The sequence below is a fragment of the Triplophysa rosa genome, linkage group LG6 (assembly GCF_024868665.1).
Source record: "Triplophysa rosa linkage group LG6, Trosa_1v2, whole genome shotgun sequence".
Classification (NCBI taxonomy): domain Eukaryota; kingdom Metazoa; phylum Chordata; class Actinopteri; order Cypriniformes; family Nemacheilidae; genus Triplophysa; species Triplophysa rosa.
The window spans coordinates 24026312-24053703 of NC_079895.1; the positions used below are offsets into that span (position 1 = coordinate 24026312).

The 27392-nt window shown below is 38.5% G+C and overlaps 3 protein-coding genes across 6 annotated transcripts in view; 2 read left to right on the plus strand and 1 right to left on the minus strand.

Annotated features, from left to right (window-relative positions):
- col4a2 (collagen, type IV, alpha 2) overlaps window positions 1-13087 on the plus strand; it is an 87640-nt gene extending 74553 nt beyond the window's left edge. The window contains exons 38-48 of the mRNA XM_057336670.1: window positions 2-109; window positions 259-330; window positions 496-621; window positions 707-823; window positions 1983-2144; window positions 8446-8544; window positions 9011-9157; window positions 9298-9414; window positions 9880-10071; window positions 10780-11066; window positions 11160-13087. Coding sequence (XP_057192653.1) covers window positions 2-109; window positions 259-330; window positions 496-621; window positions 707-823; window positions 1983-2144; window positions 8446-8544; window positions 9011-9157; window positions 9298-9414; window positions 9880-10071; window positions 10780-11066; window positions 11160-11414 — 1682 coding nt within the window. The 3' untranslated portion in view covers window positions 11415-13087. The remainder of the gene's footprint in view (window position 1; window positions 110-258; window positions 331-495; window positions 622-706; window positions 824-1982; window positions 2145-8445; window positions 8545-9010; window positions 9158-9297; window positions 9415-9879; window positions 10072-10779; window positions 11067-11159) is intronic.
- Window positions 13088-13201: 114 nt separating this feature from the next.
- rab20 (RAB20, member RAS oncogene family) lies at window positions 13202-16813 on the minus strand. Its single transcript, XM_057336677.1, has 2 exons — window positions 16387-16813; window positions 13202-14420 (listed from the first exon to the last, which is right to left on the minus strand). The coding sequence occupies exons 1-2, from the start codon at window positions 16574-16576 to the stop codon at window positions 13879-13881; spliced, it is 732 nt and encodes a 243-aa protein (XP_057192660.1). The 5' UTR covers window positions 16577-16813; the 3' UTR covers window positions 13202-13878.
- A 235-nt stretch (window positions 16814-17048) lies between these two features.
- On the plus strand, window positions 17049-25923 carry naxd (NAD(P)HX dehydratase). Of its 4 annotated transcripts, XM_057336673.1 has the most exons (12): window positions 17049-17315; window positions 17974-18756; window positions 18890-19339; window positions 19707-19845; window positions 20083-20128; window positions 22714-22802; window positions 23002-23110; window positions 23503-23553; window positions 24044-24148; window positions 24333-24453; window positions 24537-24657; window positions 24744-25923. In XM_057336673.1, the coding sequence occupies exons 2-12, from the start codon at window positions 18261-18263 to the stop codon at window positions 24892-24894; spliced, it is 1878 nt and encodes a 625-aa protein (XP_057192656.1). In that variant the 5' UTR covers window positions 17049-17315; window positions 17974-18260; the 3' UTR covers window positions 24895-25923. The 4 variants fall into 4 exon arrangements, with proteins under 4 accessions (XP_057192656.1, XP_057192659.1, XP_057192658.1 ...); XM_057336676.1 differs by lacking the exon at window positions 17974-18756 and having other exon boundaries at window positions 17052-17315; XM_057336675.1 differs by lacking the exons at window positions 17049-17315; window positions 17974-18756 and adding an exon at window positions 17330-17449.
- The last annotated feature ends 1469 nt before the right edge of the window (window positions 25924-27392 follow it).

The following is a 27392-nucleotide window of genomic DNA, read 5'->3' on the forward strand; positions in this document are numbered from 1 at the left end:
GGTTCTGATGGACTAAAGGGTTTCCCAGGAAACCAGGGTAGTAAAGGCTGGCGAGGTGAACCGGGACAGCCAGGAACACCTGGAATCCAAGGCCAACCTGGACAAAAAGGTGTGTAGTTCTGACACTTAATATGTTTAGATTGTCTGAAGACAAAGTGCAACTAATTGTATTATTTATTTGTCCTGTCACTTCACATGTCAAAAGGGTCTGAAGAGCTGTTAGACCATGATTACGTTTTATCTGGTGCTTTCTTCTAGGATATCCTGGTCTTAAAGGAATATTTGGTTTGGATGGCCTGAACGGTCAAAGGGGTGTCCAGGGTATTCCAGGTACTTACTGTATTTGTAATCTTATTAAAAGATGTAAGAATGAGTCCATTATTAACCTTATATAGTATATATTACACATGTTATGAAAATATAACATATGAATATTAATTTTATGACCTTTCTGCAAAAATTGACCATCTCTTGGTTACACTTTGTCCACTGCAGGTGTGGACAGCTGGGGTCCTTCAGGTGACTCGGGACAAAAAGGAGAGAAAGGAGAGACCGGTATCCCCAGCACACAGGCTGGCATCCCAGGAGATTTGGGTTTCAAAGGTTCCATTGGAGATGCAGGTAAAAATGCATATTCTTTCTCTTATTAAGAAACTACAGGATTATGCATAGTTTCAGAAGACTGACCAGCCAGCCATGTTCACAGGTGTTAAGGGTAACTATGGAGCTCCCGGTGTACAGGGGCCTCCAGGCCCGCAGGGGTTCTCTGATAAAAAAGGAGTGTCAGGTGACTTTGGACTTCCTGGCACTAAGGGACTACCAGGTAAAGTACTGTTTGTACAATATATACAGCTTTCCTGTAGCTCAGTGTTTAGAGCATGGCGCTAGCAACGCCAATGTCATGGGTTCGATCCCAATGATTGCACATACTCGGATACAAATGTATAATATAATGCAATGTAAGTTGCTTAGGATAAAAGAGTCTTCCAAATGAATAAATGTAAATATATTTAGAATAAATGCTAGTATTTAATATAGAAGTAGTTCTGAATAGGCCAAAATTAAGTACAACTCTAAATATGACAGATAGAATTGAGGATGCCATTACACCGCGGGTCCCCTTACATGGAATTCGCAATGTTGTATCTATAGTAGCCCTAAATGGACAAACTGCTCTACAGAGCGCGTTTCGTAAATACAGTATCACCTTCGGCAAAGAAGCGAAAAGGTGACGACATCTTAGTTCTGTGTCAGCCACTGTAGTGCTTCAAAAGGGAGGAGTGAGCCGTTGGTTGCAATTCGCAACCTCACCGCTAGATGGCACTAAATTTCATACACTGGACCTTTAATGTGTTGACCCATACAGTAGCCTAGCATAATATAATGATACATTAAACCATACATTAACATAATACAATTCAAATGTGCATATATTCTTTTGACATTATTTGACATAATTTCATTTTAATGAAATTGAATAAAAAAATGAAAATTTGGACTGCTTCATTGTCACTTTTATTTTATATTAGCTTCGGTGTCAAGAAAATGTATTTTGGTTTAATTTGAGCGTTTATCCTTATGTTAATGTCTCTTAAGTTAACAATTTGTAAAAAAGGGCCTATACTTGTTTGCATATTGCCTAAATAGAAAGTAGCTCATTGTCAAGATGGCTGCCGAGTGAATTGGCTTTATTTAAAGGAACTTTGCTACCACTAAACTAATAACATACCATTTTTTTCATGTTTCATATTAATATATATATATAATATATAAAATATTTATCAATGTTTTAAAGCGGATTAACGTAGATATTGTGACATTTTTAAATACAAAGGTAAACTTGTCCCTGTACTACATTACCTTTAGGAATTTCTTGAAAAGAAATTTCTTAGAAATCACCACAGTTTGAATGTGTGGTTTTAAATTGTAAATTAATCTTTTATTATTTTATGACGATCTTAATCTTATACCAATTGCTGCAGGCTTTCCTGGACCCAGAGGAATCCCAGGTTTCCCTTCTCAATTCGGAGCAAAAGGAGAGAAAGGGAATTTAGGTGAAGGAGGATTAACTGGAGAAAAAGGAACCCTGGGGGACAGAGGAGAAAGAGGACCGTCAGGAGATCCTGGAGTGTCAGGAAGAAAAGGTAGATTATGAATATTCTGACACCGTGTCTACACTAGAAAAAAGAACCGTTTCTATTATTATCCTTAACAATCGCTGTAAATAATATGGAAATATACATTTTCTAATATGTTGCAATGTCACATCACCTCTGGTGTAGACACCAAGTGTGAAGCTCATTGAAGAAAGTATTCAAACCCAAACATAATTATTATTGATGTGTTTAGTTGATGTGTGTGGACGGGGCTATATACAATATGTATATAGTGTTCAGATACTTATGACTACGCCACTCCACTTTATATGGGTAGGAGATCCCAGACAGAAGACAATGCTTCCCACACAGTTATCCAAACAAATGAATAAACCTAGGCCAACATTACTATAAAACAATCAGCACATTTATTAAGTTAGTTCTCTTTGGATTTAATATAGATCTGGATTGGCAAAACTGGCATACACAGTAGCTAGTAGGGGTTACAGACACTCTCAAAAAGAAAATTAAGAGTACGCCACACTTCAAAAGAAGACAATTCACACTTCATTACCCTCTTAGATGTATTAAAAGCTTTTAGCTGCATCTGAAAGCCCGAAGGGACTTCCAACGTATTTCATTCGTTCAGTGCAGCGTGTCTCACCACTCTTCACCAGTGACAATTTTCCAGAACATATAAACAGAGTTGACTACAAGAGAAAAACACTGTTATACATACCTAGTCTTAGTCGACTAAAGGTTTTTCCTGGCTCAAAATGAGGCGGAGGTGGTGCCATCCTGATCTTGTACACACACGTAGGCCTACCGTACCTTTAAGTGGATTATCCAAAGTGACGTTGAGTTTGACATATTAAAAACTCTAATAAAATTAGATAAAAATGACAATTATTATACAAACCCGATTCCAAAAAAGTTGGGACACTGTACAAATTGTGAATAAAAACAGAATGCAATGATGTGGAAGTTTCAAATTTCAATATTTTATTCAGAATACAACATAGATGACATATCAAATGTTTAAACTGAGAGAATGTATCATTTTAAGGAAAAAATAAGTTGATTTTAAATTTCATGGCATCAACACATCTCAAAAAAGTTGGGACAAGGCCATGTTTACCACTGTGTGGCATCCCCTCTTCTTTTTATAACAGTCTGCAAACGTCTGGGGACTGAGGAGACAAGTTGCTCAAGTTTAGGAATAGGAATGTTGTCCCATTCTTGTCTAATACAGGCTTCTAGTTGCTCGACTGTCTTAGGTCTTCTTTGTCGCATCTTCCTCTTTATGATGCGCCAAATGTTTTCTATGGGTGAAAGATCTGGACTGCAGGCTGGCCATTTCAGTACCCTGATCCTTCTTCTACGCAGCCATGTTGTTGTAATTGATGCAGTATGTGGTCTGGCATTGTCATGTTGGAAAATGCAAGGTCTTCCCTGAAAGAGACGACGTCTGGATGGGAGCATATGTTGTTCTAGAACTTGGATATACCTTTCAGAATTGATGGTGCCTTTCCAGATGTGTAAGCTGCCCATGCCACACGCACTCATGCAACCCCATACCATCAGAGATGCAGGCTTCTGAACTGAGCGCTGATAACAACTTGGGTTGTCCTTGTCCTCTTTAGTCCGGATGACATGGCGTCCCAGTTTTCCAAAAAGAACTTCAAATTTTGATTCGTCTGACCACAGAACAGTTTTCCACTTTGCCACAGTCCATTTTAAATGAGCCTTGGCCCAGAGAAAACGCCTGCGCTTCTGGATCATGTTTAGATATGGCTTCTTTTTTGACCTATAGAGTTTTAGCCGGCAACGGCGAATGGCACGGTGGATTGTGTTCACCGACAATGTTTTCTGGAAGTATTCATGAGCCCATGTTGTGATTTCCATTACAGTAGCATTCCTGTATGTGATGCAGTGCCGTCTAAGGGCCCGAAGATCACTGGCATCCAGTATGGTTTTCCGACCTTGACCCTTACGCACAGAGATTGTTCCAGATTCTCTGAATCTTTGGATGATATTATGCACTGTAGATGATGATAACTTCAAACTCTTTGCAATTTTTTTCTGAGAAACTCCTTTCTGATATTGCTCCACTATTTTTCGCCTCAGCATTGGGGGAATTGGTGATCCTCTGCCCATCTTGACTTCTGAGAGACACTGCCACTCTGAGAGGCTCTTTTTATACCCAATCATGTTGCCAATTGACCTAATAAGTTGCAAATTGGTCCTCCAGCTGTTCCTTATATGTACATTTAACTTTTCCGGCCTCTTATTGCTACCTGTTCCAACTTTTTTGGAATGTGTAGCTCTCATGAAATCCAAAATGAGCCAATATTTGGCATGACATTTCAAAATGTCTCACTTTCAACATTTGATATGTTATCTATGTTCTATTGTGAATAAAATATAAGTTTATAAGATTCGTAAATTATTGCATTCCTTTTTTATTCACAATTTGTACAGTGTCCCAACTTTTTTGGAATCGGGTTTGTATAAAACATTACTTTTATTCAACCGAACAGAAATGTTTTTTTAAACAAATAACGCTTTTTTATAATTTCAACTAACTTTTCAGCCCACAATAGCCAACTGAATTAACCAGTCTTTCTAAATGAGCAAAGCTCATTCACATCTTGCATTCTCTGTGGTTCACTTTAAATGATTCAAGGATCTCTTATATTCGCTAGTTGAAAAGTTCAATAGTTTAAATGAATCGGTTCAAATGAGTCATTCGTGTGCGAGTCATTCTGAACGCAATGTGCGTTCATACTGGCGAACTCGCTGTGTACAGTATACGCTGATTCAACGATCCAACGACCACATTACAATGATGTACGTCATGTTAATTTAATAAATTTCAAGAAATTAAACGTACTTGGATGCAAAACAAACAGCCGTGAAACACAGCCAGCTCTTGTTCTGCAACTCTTTTTAGCACCTCAGTGTGCTGATAACGAAACAGCGCCTCCACTGTGGCGTAATGCCGCAACTGCAGTTACAAATGACAGTCTGTTAAATGCACGCAGCATTTCTTGTGAAGACTCGTAACATAATTTTGGCGAGAGCCTGAGGCGGCGCGGCACGACATTTGACAGAGGCGGCCACCTCCAATTTCTCTATGCAGGAAAAACCCTGTGTACAACTGATTGACTCATTTTAATTATCCGTCTACAACTCACGTGCACTGTGCTGTACAAATCTTTCCACATCCACCAATACGAGCTGAAACTATTTCCACAGCGCATACCCAGAACAGACTAAAAAAGAAATCAAACTAATCTCTTGATCTTATCTACCATGTTCAAGATTTCTGCAGGTGTCGCCAGTGAAACAAAATGCATCAGCACTATGGAGCGAAAATTGTGCCTAAACTTAACAAACAAATCCAGCGTTTTGCAAACAAACGCAACCTTTTTTGCAAAAGAAACTAAACTCTGAAACAAACAGAAAGCGTTTTACAAATACATAATGCAATTCTAGAGAAAATGCAAAGGTGTAACATATAAATGTACTGTGTTTAAGTCTCACCTTAAACCGTGCAGATTTTCTCACAAATGTGACGTCCAGATTTTCTCACAAATGTGACGTCCAGATTTTCTCACAAATGTGACCGTGCAGATTTTCTCACAAATGTGATCATCCAGATTTTCTCACAAATGTGACCGTGCAGATTTTCTCACAAATGTGATCGTCCAGATTTTCTCACAAATGTGACCGTGCAGATTTTCTCACAAATGTATCGTCCAGATTTTCTCACAAATGTGACCGTGCAGATTTTCTCACAAATGTGACCGTACAGATTTTCTCAGTTATGCAACTTCTCCCAAAACAGCAGATAGTTCAATTGTTTGACTTAGATTTATATTACTGTTTTTTTGTGCTGGTTTATTTTATTCAAAAATTGCCCAAATAGCTTGAAATAGCCAAAAAAATAGAGCATTATTTTAAACCTAAATAGGCTAATGGCAACCAAACAAAGCCGACGACTGACTGAAACAACTGCCACGACGATTTATTTGCTTTTCCATCTTTTATAGCCTAGAAAGCTCTCTACTTTAATGCCATAGTGTTTAGACATAATGTTAAATACTTTTTATCTATGAGTTGTTATGTATAAAAGTCAAACATATGTATCAGTGCAACTTTCATGCAGAAAAATCACTAAAAACCGAGTCGCATCTCAGAAAGAGCGCAAAATACTATACTGAAATCTTACAAAAAATTGACATATAAAAATATAAATAAATATAAATCAGGCCCGGTTCCTGCCAGGTGCAGAAGTGTGGACTAGCAGATATCCTGGGTGGGGATATACCCCAACCACACAGACAGTATAGCTGCAGACAAAATTAAGAGTCCATTTAAAAAGTATTTTCCTCTTTTTCTGATAAGAATGTGATTTGGTAAAATTATCATTTTTGTTTATTTCTGTGAACTTTTGACAACATTTCTCCCAAATTTCATATAATTTATTTTTATTTATTTGGAGAAAATGAACTGGTGAAAGCAGGTGAAAACAGAAAAGATGATCTGCATTTTTAAAACAGAAACACAGCAAAAACAAGTTCATATTTAGTTTTAAGCAACACAAAACTAAGAAAACGTTAGAAAACGTAAAAAAATGTTTTATGAAATAACCCAGATTTTTTTTAAATTAGTTTGTTATCGTGCTCAGTCACTCTTGAGGTTTGCTTTTGTTGGAATTCAACAAACACTGCAGTATATGACTGCAATACATGCAGGATTTAAATGATTTATTTTTATATAAATATAAAAAACAGACAACATTTCATTGATGTTTTACACCTTAAATAAAGCGGTTATGTAAACTGGACATAAATAGAAGCCTACAAAATAAAGTGGGCTAAGAACATTCCCCATTCACTGAACGATCACTGATTTCTGTTTAATTTCTTTTAATGAATTGAATGAATTAATCTGATTACACTGCACAATGAACTTTACATCGTGTCTGCTGTTTTTTATGTGGTATCGTGAGCGCGCATCGCGCCTAAACTGAACTATTTTGCACATTTTTTCGCTACCACCTGCAGCGTGAATTGGGGTGTTTGAGATGGAGAGAAACAGATTTATTTCTGAAGCGGGAGCTTCGAAGATGGAGCTTTCAGTCATTACTGAAAGTCAATAGGTTAAAATCTAGCCTATATATTGCAAGCAAATAATAGCTGTTTGTTAACAGCACAAAATAAGACCGCAAAAACGAAGAAATGAATCTGATTTTACAGCACAATTAATTTGACATGCTTAATTTTACATATGTGCAGTGCGTCTAAAATTCCTTTGCACAGTATTTTGCTTCCACCTGTAGCATGTAGCATACTTCTCTGTTACAAACTAAAGCCAGAGCAGTGAAGTGAAGAGTGACGTTGCTTTCAGCCAATAGAAAATACAACAATTTTTGGTGTTATTTTTTTATTCTCATTGGGTGGGCAAAACAGATGTTTAGGGGGATTCAGCCCACCCCTGCCCATGCCTAGAGCTGGCCCTGATATAAACACAAAATGATGTCAAAATTCCCTTATAAGAAAGTATCCTTGAAAAAGTAGTTTGTTTTGTGAACGTAAACGGTTGGGAAACAAGAACGAGAGAATGAGATGGGGTGACAACATTGCAAATGCATCAAGGTTGTTGTATGTTATTTGTATATTAAAACCAATGCATAATTCATTATTTATTATTAAGAACAGCAACTGATTATTATTATTAACAGTTTCAATAAATTTCATGAGACTAACTGAATGAAACTTGATGAATGAAATTAATTCAGTTTCTGGCACTGGCAAGGGTGGCACGCAAGGTAATGTTCATGGCTTCTTCATATAGAAACTAATTCCCGATAGCACCACCTGCTGTTGTACATGCATTTGTGAGAAAATCTGCACGGTCACATTTGTGAGAAAATCTGGATGATCACATTCGTGAGAAAATCTGGACGATCACATTTGTGAGAAAATCTGGAAGTCACATTTGTGAGAAAATCAAGCTGAGAGAATCTCATAAAAAGGTGAGACTTAAACACAGTACATTTATATGTTACACCTTTGTATTTTCTCTTGAATTGCATTATGTATTTGTAAAACGCTTTCTGTTTGGTTCAGAGTTTAGTTTCTTTTGCAAAAAAAGGTTGCGTTTGTTTGCAAAACGCTGGATTTGTTTGTTAAGTTTAGGCACAATTTTCGCTCCATACAGCACCCCCTACTGACTTGGTTACACGTGTTTAGCTTTTTTTGTTGCTCGTTTTGTTCGGGTATGATAATTATTATCCATGAGAATTAAAGAGTCATGTAGAAATGTATTATTTCAATTAAAGGTGAAAGAGGGCAACCAGGAATGATGGGATTTCCAGGAAGACGTGGCTTTCAAGGTGACAGGGGACCTTCTGGACCTAAAGGAGACACTGGACCCCCAGGTGATTGTGTTTGTCTCCGTGATTTTGTTCTTTCCTGAATAATAATAAAAAAGTGTAAGAATCTTTTCATATCCCACAGCTGTAAGTGATCTTAAGTGGAAAATATGTGGTTTCACAACAATTCGGGTTCTAAAAAGCATTAAAAATGTGTTAAAGTGATAGTTCAAAAATGAAAATTCTGTCATCATTTGCTCACCCTCTTGTCATTCAAACCTGTATGACTTTCTTCTGCAGAACACAAAAGAAGATATTTTGAAGAATGTTGGTAACCGAACAACGGCGGTATCCATTCACTTCCACTGTATGAACACAATGAGTACCGCCGTTGTTCGGTTATCAACATTCATTTTTGGGTGAACTATCCCTTTAACTACTCCAAAACAAAACCCCTGGAGCATAACATCATGTTGCTCTCATTTCTTTTATCTAGTGTGACAGCACCTTTATTCTTTGTTCTTGTTCCTAGGTGCTACTGGCTTATCTGGTGATAAAGGACTTCCTCCAATTCCAGTAAAATTACCAGGGGAAAGAGGACCTCCTGGTTCAATGGGTATTCATGGACCAATGGGACGGTCTGGGAATATGGGCCCTGCTGGGCCTCCTGGTGATGAAGGTGAGAGAATTCCAAGCCTTTAGCAATTAAATCACAATTAATCACAAAGATCGATATTTCACTAAATAAACACGAGCCAACGGTCTGAATTGTATTCTGTCTGTCTGTTTCCGGTTTACATTACTGGTGTCTGTTTATAGGGTTTGTGGGTCCAAAGGGGCACAAGGGCATGCCAGGTCTCCCCGGTGTACCAGGAACTCCAGGTTTCCGTGGTGAACCTGGACCATTGGGGTACCCTGGTTTGCAGGGAGAGGAAGGTATATGGTGTGCTTGTGTGAATGTAAATACATGAGGATTCTGGGCTAGATTAGTGAATTACGGATTACGTATGACGGGTCATTATTATAAATGATTCAGAGGCTTTTTTCCAACTGTGCATTTAACAAATATAACAAATGACGTGAATTTCATGACAATAATATAATAATTAAGGACATTTATTCACCATCTTGTCATTTCAAACCGGTATGACTTTCTTTCCTCTGAAGAACACAAAAGAAGATATTTTGAAGAAAGTTGGTAACCGAACAGCACCTATTCACTTCTATTGTTTGAGCACAAAACCAATGCAAGTGAATGCGTGCCGGTTAACAACATTCTTCAAAATATCTTCTTTTGTGTTCTGCGGAAGACAGAAAGTCATTCAGATTTGAAATGACAAGAGGGGGAGTAAATCATGACAGAATTTGAATTTTTGGGTGAACTGTCACTTTAATGTCTAGGGAACCGAGGACAGCCTGGTTTACCTGGTCATGCCGGAATGCCTGGCCGCAGTGTCAGTGTTGGTTACCTGCTGGTGAAGCACAGCCAGTCTGATCAGATTCCTATGTGCCCTGTGGGCATGTCCAAATTATGGGATGGATACAGTCTGCTATACTTTGAGGGGCAGGAGAAGGCCCACAACCAAGACCTGGGTAAGCCAACTGTTATGCGCATTTGGAGCATGGCAAGCGATACTATATGATGTTTTATTAACAAAGTTCGGGAGGAGTACGTGCAGATAACTAACCCGGCTGGCTTGCCATGACCAATCTCACCATTCAGATAACTAACCCGGCGGGCTTCCAATAACCAATCTCACCAATAATCTTTTAGCCCGGGAGAAAAACCCCTACAAATAGACAAGACGCCTTACCCTCATTCTCTTTACATTTTCCCCCCTCCTCCACCCCAACTCCTCACCATCAGCCTATTTTACCGCAGCATAACAGGGGGAACGACCCGAGTCCGGGCACACACCGGGCTTGGGGCCCTCTCCCCGGACAAGAGGCGAGCGCGAGCCCTCTCCCCGGGACAGCACGCCAAATACGCATAATATCCACCCCCCATCTGTAGTTATTATATGCGAGGTGAACTCGTGAATGGATAATTTATTGAAAAACATACAACAGTTCGAACAGAGTGTACATCTGATATTTAAAATCGTTGTGAAATGAAGTAGCGATGTTGTTGTTTTTCGTATTGGGAGCAATCTGACCAAAATGGCTTCTGCAGTAAGATCAAACGGGGCGGAACTTGATTTCGTCCATATGTTGATTAGTATGAAATGAAATATTTGAATAATTTGTTTTTGTGTTAACCCAAAATGTTTCATTATTGTGGTTCTCTGTTTCGTTATCCAGGTCTAGCCGGGTCGTGTCTCCCTCGTTTTAACACCATGCCTTTCCTGTACTGCAATCCTGGTGACGTATGCTACTATGCTAGCCGAAATGACAAATCCTATTGGCTGTCCACTACTGCGCCAATTCCCATGATGCCCGTGGAGGAGGCAGAGATAAAACCGTACATCAGCCGCTGTTCTGTGTGTGAAGCCCCATCTGTGGCCATTGCAATACACAGTCAAGATATAACTATCCCACAATGCCCAGCAGGGTGGAGAAGTCTGTGGATTGGCTATTCCTTCCTCATGGTGAGACTTGGGAAAATATGAACGGTTTGCGCTACCGACATGAATGTTACTGTGAAACTTAGTTAAATTGTCATTTTTCTCACGCTTGCACAGCACACGGCAGCTGGAGATGAGGGTGGCGGTCAATCGCTGGTTTCTCCAGGCTCTTGTCTAGAAGATTTCCGCACCACTCCCTTCATCGAGTGTAACGGGGCCAAGGGTACGTGTCACTACTTCGCCAACAAGCAGAGTTTCTGGTTGACGTCTATTGATCAGAGCTTCCAGACGTCCCCAGCCTCTGAGACGCTAAAAGCTGGTCAGCTCCTCTCACGCATCAGCCGATGCCAAGTGTGTATGAAGAACCTGTAATCTATGGCACCTGTGTCATCATCACAATTTACATTGGCAGCAGAATATTTCATTCCAACCTGCTGAATGGACGTCAACGTCTTAGACAGGTTTCTAACATGATTCTAAAAAGACATTTTTGCATCCACAGAAAGCCCAAAGATTTTCTTTTCACCACTACTGTGTGCCTTATGACTGACGTTATTTAAATGTGCAGAATGAAAAGCCAGAGATGCATGAAAAGCATAGACATTATATTTCACTGAACCTATGTACTTTTTATACGTATGAAATGGTGCTTACTTTCGAACTTATTACCTCGGCATTATAACACCTGATTCTTTGTTATAATATTACCAATAACATACAGCTGAACCAAAGAAGCCATGCTTATGCACTGCTCCGCCCTTCTATATCATGAGGTGAGTCAGTGTTATCAGTCTCATTTAAAACTTGCTTGGGAATACAAAACCGTCGTATTCGTTGTTAAAAAACAATATATCTGCAGTTGTCAAAATAAATTCAGAACTTATTTTCTGTGCGCGCCACACATACTGTAAATGAACAATGTTGTTTTCTCTCAACCATTCACCCCCCCCCTAAAAATTTCAAAGTTAATAATGCAATAAATGTGATTAGAGAAATCTTCAACAAATGTCTGGCTTATTAGTAAATTATTACTTCTATTTTTTAATACTTAAATCGTTATTAGAACTTTGTTCCCCTTTGTGGATTACTAAAATAATTTTGTTCAATCAAATCTAAATTTTAAGAATAAAAATTACAATTTGATTTATGATTCCCATCCCTATAAAAAGCCATTACATCTATCACAATCACCAACCAAATGTTCAACCACAATATAGCCGGCTCAGTTTTAAATTAGGCTAAGGGCTAACAGTTACGCTAATATATTATGCTTACACTAACATCATCTGCCTGTACATTATATTTGCTTTGTGTTTTTATTTTTTAGTTGATAGAATTGTATTAAACCATCTGTATTAGCCCTTTGTTTTCACACCTGTAACAACACTATAGTCCCATGGTGAGGAAATGTGACATTTTTTTATTTATTTTCACGTAAAATCTTAAGCTCTTAACTTGAAACTTTTCCCTAGAGTTTATTCAAACAAAGGGGTCCTTCTGGTTTGTTTGATCCCTCTCATGGTTAACACCAATTGCACTGATTTTACTGAGGTTTACAGGACACGTCGATACAAGGAAAGGTCAATGTGTACTAGATGACTCATGATTTTTGCTCATGTATGCATAATGCAGGCTCTCATTATTCCATTGATAGAACTTAAAAGTATGTAAACAATGACTAAACCAAAAGTATGGGTTAACTAAATGTTCAACTTAGACTTTGAGCAGCTTTGCTTATTGTTAATGCGCATTGCACAAGTTTTTTTTTACCCTAACACACATAAACCACTAGCATTTGATACCAAAAAGAATCACAAGATAATAATTTAGCACCACCTTTTTGCTATAAAAATGTCACTGTACTTTTAAAGGGATACTTCACCCAAAAACGATATTTTCCCTACTATGGGAGTCAATTGGGGGGGGGAATTAAATGAATTTAATTCATTTTTGGGCGAAGTATCCCTTTAATGTAATTATGTGGAATATATGAAGATTTTTGAATGACTGCTATTGACTGTCAAAATAAATGCTTTTGTTTGTTACATTGTGTCTTATTTCTTGTTTAAGAGGAATAATACAGTATATGATAATACATTTTAAAGCATTAGGCTATACATATAACAAATACGAATATAGAGCCAAGAACAGGCAAATCATTTCTGTAAAACAGAACTCTGACCCTGCCAAAAACATGCATTTGGAAATGTTATTATGCAGGCAGTACTTTTGAACAACATATCCCATCCTTCACAATGTCAATACAACACAAAGATGACTTTCCACACAAAACAGGGTTTTTTTGGAAACTTGAGAAAACAGCATACTGGCCAATGACCGAATAGACCTTAAGGTTGATGCCATGAATGAAAATGTGCCTACAAGGGTCGTATTAAAATTGCAGTCTACCTTGACTAAGTACACCGTTTCCATCATATACAAACTTCATTACATGATCTTTCATACAAATGCAGACTTACTCATTTATTCCTTTTTTTTAAAACATTTTGAAAAAAATGAAACAAATCCTTAATTTCAAAACTATAATGTGACCCATATATAATTTCAATATAAAAGCTAAACAAAATCATGACCATTCCAAATGAATTAAAGAAAAAAATGATAAAATCATAATAAAACTTACTAAAATTAAAATTGGACAAACATCACCAAGTGCTTTCAACATTTTATTCACAGAAAAAAAATATTTTAATACTGTGCTGAAATATTTTTTCAAAGTAGTAGCTAAAAGTATTCTTATGTCAATATGATTATCTTTGATTCATTTCTCCTTTGGCAATGACTGACAAAACCAACAATCCCATAATCCTCTGCACTAGGCACAACATCCTGCTTTATTCGTTTTGACCGCCATGGGTGACTCCAGGTCCACTGTGGAGCTCTCCCCCTCGCTCCTTTTCTTCAGAATGGAGGGTAGTACAAGATCAAAGAGAGTTTCGAACAAAGCGTCCACGTTGTAACCTGTTTTAGCACTCGTCTCAAAGCACATCTTGTCAGCGGGCAGGCAGGCCTTCTCCTCCAGACCTTTATAGCGCAGCACGTGGCTGTACAGGGCAATGGCATCTTCCCTGCTCACCTGTTTGTGCAGAACTGCGGGAGAAGTCGGACACGTGACGACGGGTTGAGGCTCATCCCCTTGCTCGCCGTCTGTGTCTGGCCCTTGAACGTGAGTGTCGGTCAGATCCGCCTTGTTACCCACAATGGCAAAAATGCAGTCAGCGTTGGCAGTGTCGGTCAGGGACAGGAAGCGGTTTTCCAGCTCAGCCAGGCTCTGCCAGTTTGTAACATCATATGTGAGTATGACTGCAGCCGCTCCACGGCAGTACATCGAGCCGAGGCCGTGAAACTGCTCCCGACCTGCACAGCGCAAACAAGGTACAAAGTTCAACAGAATTAAAGCCAAACAAACACTGAGGAAAACAATCCTTCTAATGGGCCGAATCTACTTTTGGAAAGATTGCAAAATGTTCTTTCTCCTTTAACAGAAAGAAAGGCAAGGTTCAAGAGAATATTTAGAGCTATACAAACACAAGAGCTCGTTGTTGTAGAAATATGCAGTGGCTCCTACAGTTGCTTCTACTGTCTGTGTGAAGCTACACAAGGATGTAAGACGGCTTTGTTTCTCGTGCTCCACCTCATGCTCCAAATGTAAAATAATGTTAATAATAAAGACCTCTCCTACACAACAGAACAGGTTATACACCTGGCTAAAGTACTGATGTGTTTGATGTCAATTGTTCATCTTTCATGTTTCACAGATTCTGCATCTGCCATTCATTTCCATTTAACTAGGAAACATTTCCACCTTGAAACTATTCAGAGATTTCTTTCTCAAATTATGGCACTACCTCTACAAATAAAATATATATTACCCGTTTCACAGATAAAACAGAAATACAAACATGTATATTGAAACGAACCATAAGCCCTTTGTGCTGACTTGAAAATCTTGAATCTTGAAAACATCATCAGATGTTTAGGGAAAACTATTTTCTAAATAATTTAGAAAACATCACAGTTTTGATTCTAAAGCTCCATTTGACACCTGCCATCAGTTTAACAATGTCACACAGACTCTGTTTGTTTTTCTTCTTCTTCAGCAAATAAATATGTTTATAACTTGTGTGTCACACACTCAGTTAAATTTTTGGGGATTTTAGATAAATATACTTAATTAATTCTATCTTGTCAAAATAATGTCCTTCCAAATTTCAATCATTACCGTCCTTCCAAAACCTTTTTCATGTAAAGAACACTGCTTTTTAAATGATTAAATACTGTGTTGTCAAAGTTGACAAGTACTTTCTAATACACTTTATTGGTTAGATATTTACAAAACCCAGTGACAAACAAAAAGGGTGACTAATAAGGATTTGTGGAAAAAAATGAAAATGGCCAACTTCATAAGTTAAGAATCTACAGCTTTATGCCAGAGTGAACAGTGAGGAACCTTGAGTTTCCTTACACACAGACTCTCTGACTAGCTCACAAGCATGTGACTTTTGCCTGATAAGAGACCACAAACACTATTACACGGGGTCATCCGTCAGAACAAAACTCCATAGGAAGTGACAGAGCAGAATGAAGAAATGTTTTCTGTAAAACGGGCCATACATATATTACGTAACAGAACAAAATTCCATAGGAAATGACTGGGCAGAATAAAACAAATCTGTAAAGGGGGTCATACATATTTTACGTAACAGAACAAACTTCCATAGGAAGTGAGTAAAGAGATGGTTTTTTGCAGTGCTGTTTCTCTACAAATTTGTCTGGAGTTATCTTTTTAAGTAGTAATATGATTGCTAATTTCTAAACCAAGGGTTTGAATGACTGATTATTCCTCAAGAAAGTAAAATGTTGTTTAATTGTTGCCTTTAATGGGTGAAGTTTTCAAACATTCACCAAAACATTTATCTTAAGGGGACGTTTACTTGTACAATTAAAGACATGCAGTCAGCAGAGCAAACTTCGCTTGCAACATGGCCAGTTTTTAAAAATGTCATCTGAACAAGGAACAAAAAGTGCTACCATCTACAAAATGATCATTTCAGTGTTAGTAAGAATTAAACCAGGATATGAAAAATATAAAAAGAAAGAAATACAGGAAAAAAGAAAGGATGTTTTACAAATAAACAAATTAAGTGTTTTTATTTTAATTAATTAAGAAAAACATATTTTATGTTTCATAAACTTTTCCGCCTAAAATGTTTGTATAACGTGTGTGTATCAAAAATACTACTTGAATTCCTCAAAATATGTTGTCTGTGTCATTTTGGATTGAAACACCTGTTTGACTAAATAAAGCACAGCCATGTCCTACCTGCGGTGTCCCATATGGATATGTTGTAGGGTCCCCACTGTTTCAAGAAGAACGCCCCTCCGACGGTGCTTATTGTGTCCTTAAACTTCCTTTCAGTGTATCTGTGGAGGAGAGAAGTCTTTCCCACGTTCATGTCCCCCAGAATGACGACTTTCACGTCGGGTTTCTTGGTCCTTGTGGCTTGAGGCATGACTCCAAACACATGCCACTCATGCAAAGTCAACGAGATTTAAAAGCACAACATAAACAACGCAGCTGACGGGCGTCTGTGTATTAAAGTGCATGATTTAACATCCTCCGGTTTAACATCCTCCATACACGACATTGCAAAACAAAGCACATTCGCGTATATTCGATACTACACGATTGTCATGTTCTGTTTCCTTTCTATAAAGTTAACAACCACACCAGTTCTTCAACACGCAAGACTAGTTTGAAGTTGGATTTAACATTGGTAGGCGGCGCCGACTCAACTTCAGGGCTACGTCAGAGGAAGTACGCTGTGGAGGCGGGGCCACGTAAACATTTTGTTATTGACGTTTCAACATGATTTTTAACCACACTTTGCCAAACTCTGTAGCATTGCTGTAGCATTTTTTGGTAAATGTCAAACACGGACTGAATTTGGCTTATGTCACCACGCATAAGCGGGAGCGCAGAAAACGTCAGCGGAAGTCTGATCATTAAGAGGGCGGACGAATATATGCTTGTATTTCTATCTAAACGAGTAAACTCGTGTGAATCATATACATAAGCAAAATAAATACTGAACTTCGTTCCTCCTGTCGTCTGATTGGATATCGCAGCCAGTCCCCGTACAAAGCTCCACAGCTTTCTCTCTCTCTTCCTGCTTGAACCAGTGAACTTGATGAATCTGCTCAAACGTGCCACCTTCATTTTCTCTGAACAGCCACTAAGTCTGTCAATTGGTAAGATCGCAGTTCATCGTTGGTTGGTTTTCCAAACTATGAGTAGGTTGAGAAGGACGGAATGCATGGACGTTCACTTCTCGCCGTGATTACTGTAATCGTTACAATTGCAGCAGTGTTGCTGTATGATAAAGGTAAATGTACAGCAAATGCAGTCGAAACTGGTAGTTGATAAATCTATAGCATACGCACAGTAAGGTCCGAAAGTCAGAGATCACTGGGGACTTGCATTGTGATTTAATGCGAATTGCTTCATTAAATTATTGACATGAATTTGAGTGAAAACTTCAAATGGTAAGAGGACCTTTTGGCCATCTCGAGCTGCCATGGATAAGGTTGTGCAAAACTTATTTACTCATGTAATGCCATTGCCAACATGACTAAAAAGGTACTTGTGTGGTGCAAATGATTTATGGTCAGTGTCACAGCGTGAAACATATGTAACGATGTGTTTTTTTATTCTCAAACTGTAAAACTGTCTGTAACGTTATATATTCAGGTTTAAATTACATTTTGAATCCCAGATTCGTCGGTGTGCTCTTATATTTTTGTATTCCGTTGAGTATGTTATTGTTGTAATTTATTATTAGCCTTACTTAATAATACACATTAATCAGCTGCTTAAGAAACGCATTTTTATGGTCGTTTTCTCACACAGCGTTCACCATTGCGCTGCGAACTGCACTGTCCTGATGACGTAGCGCGCAACTTCCAGTGACGTTCTCGGTGTTGTTGGCGCGAGTAAACACACTGGTGAAGTTCTAAGGAGCTTTGCATAAACCAGCTCTGTTAATCTCTGCAACTCGGCTAGGCCTTTGTCGCCATGCGCTCGAAAACCGCGTGAAACATCGTCAAACCGAGACGCGGATCTGCCGGTTTAATAGATGCAAGACCGCGGTATTTCCGCCAGTTTGCTGAAGCGCTCGGCTGCCTGTACACAACATCATGTTAGTGAATGCAACGCGGGGTTTCCTGTGGTCGGACATGGAGACCAGGGCGCTGTTGAATATCTGGGGTGAACACGACGTGCAGACGGCTCTGGACGGAAACTTTCGGAACAGCCACGTATACCGAGACATCGCGAACCGCCTGTGCGAGTTGGGCTTCGATCGGACACCAGACCAATGCAGGATACGGGTTAAGAGCTTAAAGAGGCAGTATTATCAGGCGAAGGAGGGATCCAAGAAAAATGGGCAGTACCACAAGATGTGCAAATTCTACGACGAAATGGAGAATATATTGAGCAATAGATCCCTTGTAGAGAGGCATGACATTGATAGTGTTGCTGTTGGAGGAGATGAAACGATGGATGAAGATGCTGAGAGTGCTGAACTGTTGCACGAAACTCAGATGGATGGCAGTGGTGAATGCTCCTTTATGGAGCATCAAGTGAAAACTGAATATCCATCCTTCCCCATTCCGGTGACAGTGGGTGGCATGAGTATGTACTCGTCTCTCATACGCCTCAACTTATTCTGATTGGTCAGAATGACGATGATCTGCCATGTTTCATCAATGATCTTTCTCACATATGTTCGCTTTTTTTAACGCTCCTGTGCACTTTGTTTTCAAAGGTTCCTTTCCAGCTAAACCGAGCAACCCGCCCAAGGCGAACGCCGCCTCGTCGTCCACTAGCAGGCCACGGCGAACCAAGAAGCGGTTTGCGAACATGTCGCTGGAGAAGCTGATGGAGAAGTTTTTGGAACAGAGCATGGAAGCGGAAGAGAACTTTTACAGGCTCGAGGAGCAGCGTCTTCAAGCCGAGGATAAGCGCAGAGAGGAAGAACATTCCAGAGAGTTGCAGATGCTTCAGATGCTGGGCCAGATTTTCACGGGCATCAGCACAGCCTCTTCTGTACCACCACCCACTCCGCAGCCCACCGGTACACCCCAGACTAACCCCACCGTATCCCTCTCGCATCCCTCTGTTGGAAATCGTAACCGTCCGCCTGCCTTGACCGAGTTTGCCAGCCACAGCCAACCAGCTGGCCCAGGTCTGCTCATGGAAGAGGGTGACGTTGAATGTTCGTCTGAAGTCATATTCTAAAAATGACCTTCCTCTTATTATGCAGCCAAAGCCGAGAACGGTTTACTGCTAAAATCTCTGACTTGTAGCATTACTGAAAAACAATTTGGCTATTAATTACTTTTGTGTTGTTCCTAAATGTTGTCGTTTTTATTGTTTCACATCTTTTAGATGTTTATTAGTTTGCTATGCTAACTTTGTATAAGGAACAGACCAAAGTTCAATTCATAGTGTTAAACAAAATAGCAGACTACACAAGTTTTCCTTGCTTGAATTGTTCCCCTTTGAAATGACTGGTGCATGAGTTCTTACATGTATAGAACACAATGTTATTAAACTGATCATTGTTGCTGTTCTTTTCTCAGTCATAGAGCGCTCCTTCTCCCTGGGCACAACTGCGATGGACAATGTCTTACCTCTTGTTAGAAACACAATTCCTCAGCTGACGTCCAAAAAACACAAGGGTCAAGATGGGCGTATTGGAATCATTGGTGGATGTCAAGAGTAAGTGATGCACAGATCTATCTCAGATATATACACTTGACAAATGACTAGCTAAGAAGCAACTCTCAGATCTATCTCAGATATATACACTTGACAAATGACTAGCTAAGAAGCAACTCTCAAAGTACAATGTGCTGTGATGAACCTGCGCAATGACCGTAGTAGTATTTTCATTCTTCACCTTTCATTCTCTAGATTTTAATTGCCTGGTAAAATATACTTTTTTATTTTGGGTAGGTACACGGGAGCACCTTATTTTGCAGCTATCTCGGCTTTAAAAGCAGTAAGTATTCTATTCATGGTTCACCTTATTATGGTCTTGTCATCTGCATTTTTCTTTCTAGTAAGAAAGTAAAAATGATAGTTGCTTGGCTATCATTTGCATGGTTTGGTTTGTGGACATATCTTTGAAAGATGGTTTTGAAAATGGAAACCTAGAAAAACTACTAACTGCTGGTTTACTTACAATCATGTCATTCCAAACCTGTATGACTTTTTTTCTTCTGCAGAACACAAAAGAAAATATTTTGAAGAATTTTGGTAACCAAACAACATTGGCCACCATTTAGACAATTCTCAAAATATATTTTGTGTTTACAGGTTTTGAATAAAATTTGGTTAAATAATGACAGAATGTCTATCTTTGGATGAACTAGCCCTGTTATTTCATGTCTTTTGGGGCCAGTTGTTAAAAAAATAATCTGATTGTGTTTTGGCTATTGGATCAAATCTTAGAAAAATGGGTTGTTCAAAAGAAAAAAGGAATGTGAATTTGGATAAGGTCACAAAATCCAATCTAGGTTTTGATCTGGATCAAATCGTCAGTTTGTGTTGTTCAAAAACCTTTAGTAAGATTTGGATATGTTTGAGCCAAAAATAGCAGGATTATAGACAGTTTCAGTGGCAACAACATAAACAAACGTTATGTGGCCCAAACTTAAAGGACTGATCGGATAAGCACTTTCAACAAGTTGGTATGATTTATTAGGGTCTTCATGAAATGTCTGGAACATATTTTGCTTAAAAACACTCAATGGCTGTGTAAACAAAATCCTTTTTGCCTCGTCAAAAATAGCTATGCTCACAGCAACCCTTTTTGGTGCATGTCTCTTTAAATGATAATGAGTTACAGCGCACCCCACCCCCCTTCCGTCCGGCGTGTCAACACAACACACGTGTAGTACTGCCATGGCAATGGTTTAGCTGAATTATGTTTCCTGAACTCCTCTGCGGTTAGTTTCGTTTTAAATGTCTCAAATAATTCGTCCGGTGACTAAAAAATCTGTCACAGCAAACATCCTAATGCCCTAATGCGCTCACGTTGTGCGTGTATGCTTGCCTAAAATCCACGGAATGCGCACCTGCAGATCTCAGCGGATTTACGTGGAATTTAGCGCTTGTCGTTGACAAGTTATAACGTTACACACACAACGTGAGAGCATAACTAGTATGCTGTGACAGATTTTTCAGCCTAAGGACGAATGATTTGAGATGTTTAAAATGAAACTAACCGCAGTGTTCGCCCCTGTTCATTAGCAAAACAAACAGCTTGCCGCAGCTGAATATATTAACGCACATAATGTATTAACATACATACAGCTAAACTCCAAGTGCCCATTTGACAAATAACATATAAATATAGAGTAAGTTTAACATGTTTAAGCTATCATATGCTAACGTTATCCTCCTATATATACGGTACATTTACGTCAATTCAGACTGTTAATAAATATGACTTACATCGGTAGCTTTGTCTCGTTCAGTTGGTCTCGATCCCTCTTGAGAAACAACTTTGAAGCTAATCCTGCTTGTACTGTCCCAGGTTGATAAAGCACTCTGGCTTGAAGTGATTCGCGCAAACAAGCAGGTTTTTACTTATGGTTTCTGAGGGATTTCCACTAAAAATAAATCCACTCCTGTCTCTTCCGAGGTTAGGACTCTGTGCAGCGACTACATTGCATGTTGTCCACGAACTTTAGCCATGGCGTCACGTACACCGCTGTCACTTGTGAAAACAACAATGGCGGCAGCGCCATGGGTGGAATTGTGTAGATTAAGGGGCGGTAATATTATAAGATCCTGCTTTTACGTCACAACAGGAGCGAAATCTGAACGGCTCGATTTCTCACATGCTTGCAGGGAAAGGCTCATCAAAACAAACTTGCTGGGATCTTGTTTTTCACGTTTTCTGGGTGGCTAGATGCACCGGGGACCCGATTATAGCACTTAAACACAGAAAAATTGGATTTTCATCCGATGACTCCTTTAAATTCTGCTAGACCTCTGCAAAGAACCAATAACTGTTGAGTAGTTTAAATTAGTACAATTGATGTATAAGAAAATATTAAAATCAATTAAACATAAATATGAAATAAATGATTATCACCAAACACAAACCAGAAATTAACTTCGGGTCAGGTATGTGCGTCTGATGAAACCGTCTGTACTGATCCCAGCAAAACGGTGGATTTCAGGAACAAAAATGTAGTTAAACTTGTCAAAACAAAACAACACTGGTATCATGTAATGTAAACACAGACATTATATTTTATTTTGCTCTTGATTAGTTTACCTGTTAACATAATACATTTCAAGTAGACATTAGGCTGCCTATTAAGCTTTCCAGTAGCGTACAGTAAAGAAAAACTGATTTTGATGCCATGAAATAATCACTATTTAAAAAGTCTGTATTTGGATCAGATTGATCCCATCCAGTTTTGCTTTGAAAAAACACCAATAAAGTAAAACCGATTACCTGATCCTAGATAGCAAAATATGTTTTTCCAAATCCTGTTCATTCTAATCCAGATTCAACTTTTTGAACAGCTGGTCCTTGGTCATTTAACTTCTAATCTTTCTGTTTTTCAGGGAGCTGATCTGTCTCATGTATTCTGTACCAAAGATGCAGCCCCAGTGATCAAGTCCTACAGTCCTGAACTCATCGTCCATCCAGTGCTGTGAGTAGGAAATCTTATTACACACATACATGTATTACAAGTGAATCGTATTAAATTTCTCTGGTGGCCAACAAACAAAACGTCCTTACAAGTAATCAAATATAGACAAAGAATATAATACTTGGCACTGGGCCACTTTCTGGGAGATTTGAGCATGATGTTATAATGTGCTGTGTTTCTTTCTTGTCTGTACCACTAGAGACAGTCCTAATGCCGTAGAGGAGATCGAGAAATGGCTACCGAGACTTCACAGTCTGGTTGTTGGTCCGGGCCTAGGAAGGGAGGATATGCTTTTAAAGAACGCAAAGGCAAGAGTGCTTTTCATCGTTTTTGAAATATTTTCCAAGTTCTGTACAAAGTGGCAGACAAAATTGTGGACACACTGATCTTAAAAGCTTTTTGATCTAAAAACGTTTTCTTAAATATAAAAAAAAAGTTGTGTATACAAACATCAATTGTGCCTACGTATTTTCGTACAAAAGTAGAATTTATTTAGGATTTTTTTTGTCATTTTAAACACTTAATATAAAATGTAGGAAGCTAAAGTGTCAAACTTTTGACTAGTATTTCAGGGCATTTTGAAAAGTACGTTTCCTTGCCAATATTTTGCATATTTTCACATAGATTAACATTAACATTTATGTTGGGTTATTACAGTGTTTTCAATGAATTGACAATGGTTCTTTCTATTTCTTTATAGGAGATTATAGAGAGGTCAAAACTCAGAAGCATCCCAATCATCATAGATGCTGTGAGTACTGATTGTTTCACTAAATTACAGCACAAACATGGCTTATTTTGACAGTATTGAAAAGGTGTGCCAAAAATGTTAAGTCACTTATGCATTAGTCTCGCGTAGCCAGACCTTCAGTTCATACTTTGAACGTGCTGAAGTGTTTCCAGAAAAGTGTGCCTTATGCATCAGACGTTCAGCCAACGGTCCGTGGGCGTGATGTCTGAGGCTGAGACTACTTATGCATAAATGTAAATGTATGTTTAGTGTTTCAGCTTACACGATGACTTCCAATTTTTACATTCTAATAGTTATTTACATTCAGTATCTGTTTACCCTGCGAATCAGACCTTTGGCCTTGGTATTGTTCGTGCTGTGCCCTACCAAGGCATCAGTCATTCACCAAACAGCTGTGTAACAGTTATTAAAAGCGTTCTCCATCTATTTGCTATTTGATGGTTGTACAAAATAAAAAGTTGTGCATGCATGCTTGTATGAATTTTAACAGGATGGACTTTGGTTAGTGGCGAAAGAACCATCAGTTATTCAAGGATATCATAAAGGCATCCTCACACCGAACGTTATGGAGTTTAGTCGTCTGTATGAAGCCATGGTGAGAGAGAAACAGCACTGTGTACATCTCATAACTGCATACATCCTCTTTGTGTCCAAGTCCATTTGCTTTTGTTAAAAGCGCCGCTCAATGGCCAAATTATAATAGCTGATTGACAAGTAAATGGAAATAGAAGGTAAACTAACAACGTCATTATACATTCTAAATCAAACTTCATTTTTAGCACCACGAGCCCCTGGACAGCAACGACCACAAGAGAAGCGCACAGCAACTGAGCATCGCCATGGGTAACCTAACCTTGGTTTTAAAGGGGGAGGAGGACATCATTACTGACGGAAAAAACAGTCAGTCATTTTCTTCAAATATTTTAATGGTTCAGTTGATTTTATCTTTCTCTCTAACTCATGTCTTTTCTGTCTGTTTTCAGTGCTTAAGTGTAGTCAGGAAGGCAGTGGACGCCGTTGTGGGGGACAGGGAGATCTGCTGTCTGGCTCTTTGGGAGTCTTTGCGCATTGGGCATTCAGCTCATCCTCAGATGCAACTAAAGGGTAAGGGGCTTGGTTTTCTTCAGTCCTTCATTGAGTCGCTGAATATCACTTTCAGGTTAACATCATTTTTGTGTGGTTTTTCTCAGCATGAATCCCTCACTGGTAGCTGCGTTTGGTGCTACTTCTCTAACAAGGCAATGTAATCGGCAGGCGTTCCACAAACATGGCAGATCTACGACCACCTCTGACATGATCCAGGAGATAAGCAGCGCTTTCAAAAAGTTGTTTGAAAGCTGAATGACAGTCCACACTCTTGTCTGTTTAATATAACATAAAGGTCTGGATGTCAATGCTACTCCATATAAATAAAGTGAAGTACATTGTTGATCATCTAAAATCATTGTTGATTTTTTTCCTTTTAGTTTTAAAGTGCCTCTTGTAGTTTTGCAATACACTATCAACTGCTTGTCTATTTTCTTGTCTGTGTGGTGGCAAAGTCCTCTATAAACGTCATACACTGTTTTTTATAAATACATATTTGTCTGTAGATGTGTTTTGTTTACAAATGTCTTTAGATTTGTAGAGGATATCCTAACTCGCCAAGAGACTGTTTTAACTGGTCCCTAATATGAATGAATTGCTCTGTTTTCAGGACTGGGTGCAATTTATTTATTGGTCTGCTTGAAAACATTCACTTTCAAGTATTTAAACAAATGCTGTACCTTTGTAGTTGATGTTCCCTCACAATAAGCTGTCTAACACTTGTTTTGTCAATAACTTACCATCCTTATTAAGTATGTGCGAAGTATTACAAAGAATTTCAAGTGGCTGTCACTTTCAGATATAGTTTGTTATTCTATTAAACTAACATGAAAGTTTTAGTTATAAATGCTTCGGTTTCTCATTATTTCTCATAGTGTATAAATAAATCTGTCTGAACGCATTATCACTGACATTTCATTCGCATTAAAATATCTGCATTGAAAAATGAGAGGTGCAGCTGCACATTTAAGTGTCAGCTCACGCTGTCATTGGGCTTGTTCGACTTGATTTAAGCACTTTATTTACTTTGTGTCTCAGACAATTGTGTGCACTTTGTTTATAAATTCACTTAAAAAAGTAATCAAAGGGAAACATGTTAATTTGTTCTATTATTTTGTCTAAACAACACTGAACAAAAACAGAAAAGCAGTTTTAAAATCTTTGTTCTTGAGTAATAATTTTGTCCACTTTGGGGTTTTTTTAAAGCTAGAGAAGTAGTACTGGGATAACGAGAAATTGTTTTGTTATATATCGTTTTTCTGTTCTGTTAATCTGTTATTGTTACTATTTTCCAGTAATAATTCGGTGCAAAGTTCATGTTTGCAAATTCGATTACAGGAATAAATAACTAAATAAATAGATTTATTTGGTTTAAATGATGTCCAGTGTTTTAACATCTACTTGATTAATTAGCCTACAGGCACATTAAGAGCACAAATCACAAAATATTTTAGTGGTGATGAAAATGTATTCAGATTTAGCATATTAATGATGCATTCATCTGATAAATCATGACATTTCATCTACAGCAAAGTAAATGTAAGTTCAAGTGAATGCTTTTTAAAAGTAAAAAGTATTGGTATCGTATCGAAATCGGCAATACTGGCCCTGCATTTACTTGGTATCGGATCGATACTAAATTTTACAGTATCGCCCACCACTACAGGCCACGACTCTAACATCAGACTCATCCGCGCTGTTGAGCAGTGCCGAATCACAACTCACGCAAAGAAATATCTCCGCACATCACCTGCAGTAGCAATTACAAACTGAGATGGCGACAAAGAGGCCAATCCTACGGACTGCCGCTTTAAGGTAATAAGCCATGTTTTGTTGTAGATTTTTATCTAGTTGTCTCTGGGCTCTGTAAAGCTGAACAACACAGCTTCTGTATTATATAGAGAAATATTAAATAACAACATATATGCATATTAAGAACACATTATGCACATTTACGTATAGTGTAAACAAATGAATAAATATACATTCATGACGTCGTGACAAATGAATGCATTGCAAACATAAGTATCTATTGCATAATGCTCTGGTGGCATATCAACATATGAAATACAGAACAATAAAAACTGGCAGCTCCAGTCCCAAATAACCACAATGGGACAACAAGTGTGGTCGACTTCACGCGGCGCTGCGCAGACTGATCAGCGAATGACAACAAAGTACCGCGAGAGTGATTAGAAAGCACCGCTTGCTCTTTCCGGTGTGATGACCTCAAGTCTGTCCCAAAATGCACTCCCATGTACCCTTGTGGACTCGTGCCTAGTGCCCTATAGGTCTGCACTTCCTGACGTCACCAAGTGTGGACTCAGAGGAGGTCCTCAAGACCGCATTTGGGACAGGGCCTATCTTGAATACCGCTTCCGAGCTAAGTGTATCCCATCATGCATCATGTTCTGGATATAAATCATGAGACTTTTTGCTCGGGTCTCACGAGATCTTGCGGAAAGTTTTCCAGTGTAAGTTATACTACTACTTTTTAAGGTTAGGCTATATCTTTATTTATTCTATGTTTGGCTAACACGTCTTTTTTTGGGTACAGCTGCTTTGATACAATACAAATAAGGCGCTATACAAATAAATCTGACTTGACTTGACTATATAATTAGATATTACATATAATTTTGTAGTAAATCGTAGTGTTGCACATTTTATTGGTGAAAACTTCAGAGTTATGTATATTATAAAATTGTTTTTTTATCACATAATAAGAAACACCACATTAATTAACGTTACAT